The sequence below is a fragment of the Mesocricetus auratus genome, unplaced genomic scaffold, assembly GCF_017639785.1.
Source record: "Mesocricetus auratus isolate SY011 unplaced genomic scaffold, BCM_Maur_2.0 contig_2255_pilon_obj, whole genome shotgun sequence".
NCBI lineage: Eukaryota > Metazoa > Chordata > Mammalia > Rodentia > Cricetidae > Mesocricetus > Mesocricetus auratus.
The window spans coordinates 1-3,049 of NW_024432700.1; the positions used below are offsets into that span (position 1 = coordinate 1).

At 42.3% G+C, this 3,049-nt stretch overlaps 1 protein-coding gene across 1 annotated transcript; it reads right to left on the minus strand.

Moving 5' to 3' along the window:
• Positions 1 to 892: 892 nt before the first annotated feature.
• Positions 893 to 2,030, minus strand: LOC121138382 (THO complex subunit 4-like). The gene is given in 2 exon segments (XM_040741094.1): positions 893 to 1,917; positions 1,920 to 2,030. Coding segments are annotated over 2 exon segments (765 nt in total). The 5' UTR covers positions 1,990 to 2,030; the 3' UTR covers positions 893 to 1,222.
• Positions 2,031 to 3,049: the final 1,019 nt, after the last annotated feature.

Genomic DNA, 3,049 nt, shown 5'->3' on the forward strand with positions numbered 1-3,049 from the left:
ACTTAAGGAGTACTCAACCACAGGAAAGTCAGTTCTGGAACTGAAAACCTAGCCTATTTCTGAGCATTAGGGAAGGATATATCTTGAAGGAGAACCTAAATGTACTATGCATGACTCACAGGAATATTCATATAAGATTGATTTTCCAACTAGTTCCAATTCTTATGTAGAAAGTCTTCTCATAGCTATAGCAGGATAATTCTGAGATCTTTCTCATTGGAAGTCTATAGAAATATTTCTAATAAAACAGAATGCGGGAAAACTGAATTGTGTCCCACCGGATCATTCACTACTGTCTCTTCCCTCTCCACTTTCTAGGACTTTTTGTCTGGCTCCGCAGGTGAGCAGACTTGGGGGATTAATTGCCCCCAACAGGAGCAAGAGATCATTCAGAAGGAAAGTACCTGGATTGTTAACACAGAACTGTACTCAAGTAGTTAAAGATATAGGACTCTACAAGTGATTCCCCATTTGACGTAAACAGGCATAACACTGAAGAAAACTATAAACCACCTTTAGTGAGTGTAACTTGAATGCCACTTCCAATCACTTCCCAGTCAAACCTCAGGAGCAGTAATGGAACTGAATGTTTGGGATCACAAAAGCAAACAAAATGAATTATTTAATTTACTATAGACCAAATTTAATGAAAATCTGCCAGAAAGAAATACACTTAACAAGTAAATTTCCAAGAAAACCTCAGGAGGAATAAGGGAGACAGCAAGCAAACTGTTCTCACCCACAGAAAGCAGACTGCTGCAACTCTGCCTTATCCATTCTCTGTAAAAATTCCCCTGAGCAGGCTGCAGGCACTGACCCTCCTCTTGTGGGAATTACATAGTGTCACTACTAGGTGTCAGCTCACAACAAACTAAAACACAATAGGTTTTGTAGCCAGAATTCTCTTTTTATTATCTTTCCTACACACAATTATAGTTTATTATGGCAAAGGTGAAAATGCCACCTTCTCCACAACAGTAACCAGTAAAACTGATCGCCAAAATAACTCGGTACAAAACAGTTCTGTTTCAGCATTTAAAAATAGAGGGGAAAAAAGCCTTTACATGAGTTTTATATCCCATTTTAAAACAGGGAAAAAAGAGAGAGAGACAAACGAAAAAGAAATCCACCATTGTCTTCACAGTCCAGTTGCCAACCCTCCCTCTAGCGATTACGGACGAAGCTTCTGGGTCCTGTCAATTCTGTGGATTTGCCCGGCTGTTTAACTGGTGTCCATCTGTGCATTGTACTCATCCAGCTGTGCATCCAACTGCTCGGCAGAAAGATGCTGCTTTGAGTTCCAGCTCATACCTCTACCTCTTCCAGTGCTGCCTCCACGGGTCCCTCTCCGGATGAGGCCACCAACAAAACACCCTGAGCCATGGTTTCTCCTCATGGCACCTCTGTTCATTCTCTGTGCAGGTTTTCTTTTTGAGTCAGTCTGTGATGTGACAAGCTGAATGTTCATGGGGCGGCCATCTAAAGGGACACCATTGTACTGTTTCATAGCCTTCAGAGCATCTGCCTTCTGTAGAAAGTGCACATGTGCTGTCCTTAAACTTCGTCGGGAGCGATCGTAGTGCACAGCTGCTGTCTTCAGTGTTCCAAACTCTGAGAAGAGTTCCTGATTATCCGCGTCTGACACCCCGCAGTCAAGGTTTGACACCAACAGCTTTCCACCCATCTCCATGCTGGCTCCACCACAGAAGTGGCTGTCGAATAGGTCATGGGGCCACTTGTTGGAAAGTTGTTTAGGCCTGCTGTAGGGAGCCGGCCAGTTCCTGCCTCCTCCTGCAGAGCCACCACTTATGGTAGGCCAGTTCTTCAGAGACCTGCTGTGTCGATTCCCCCACACAGGGGCCTGCATGGCACCACCGTGGTGGCCCTGGTAGCCGGCCCTGCTCCAGCCCTGACTTTGCCGCGACTGCCTTGCTGGCTTCGGTTCAGCTTAATGATGTCATCCAAAGACATATCCATTTTGTTGGCCATGGTGGTCTCGGAATCAGACCTCGTGTTCTCCAGAATTCTAATTCGTGTTTCAAACCTGGAATCAGATACCAGGACAATACTGAAAAATTGGACTACAGACCTGTGTCAACACCACCTTGTTTAAAACTCGTTTTCTAACTGGGAAAATTCTGTGGCCTGGTACCATGAAACAGGCTCAAGAGTGCAACTGTAAGGACGCAGCACAAAAATACAAATTTCTATTCTTTTTTTTCAGAGAAATATTCTCACCACGAAGCCCAGGTTGAAGTAGAAATCAATATAGTGAAGGGATAGCCTGTATCTCACTGACATCCAGCTTTCTTTGCCTCACCAATGGTGGGATAATAGTTGTTTTCCACAAATCTGTCAAAATACTATTTAGAACGCTATATTTACTTGACAGTGCATATGTCTCAGTTGAAAAATTAATGCTGAGTAAAAAATTCAATTTTAAATGTTAGTGTTTACAACTATGCGCATGGAACTCAAAAATGCTAATTTTGGATGTGATTTCATTTCCTGGTTGGGAATGCAAAGTCCCTACTTTTTATGTGCCCTCTGTTTGAATAGGGCAGTGATTGAACATGGAAATCTGCATGGATGACTCTATACTTGAAGACCTTTGTCCTTTCTATTGTATCAAAGAGAACTGTTTGCAAATATCAAGACATAAATTCAAATATTCTACTAGATGTTTCTATAAGCATATTTTGCAATGAGTATCAATAAAAGAGGAAGAATAATCCAGTACATAAAAAATGAAAATTGTTCATAATGGTAAGGCATCCACAGCAGTAATTCAGAGCCAGATTCTTTATAAACAGCAGAGAAACTATTTGCATCCCTGGACTCTTACCTCTTATATCCCAGGACAGGTTTACCTGTCACTGTGCTGTTGACTGGTGACTTTCCCATGACTCCTGACAAGGATCTTGTGATTGTCTGTGGTTTTGGAGTGCCAGTGAGTATCTGTCCTTTTCCTCAGCACCCTATCTGCACTAGAAATTCTTTCCTGTGGTTGAGTACTCCTTAAGTAAAATTATAAGGTGTGAGTTACCAC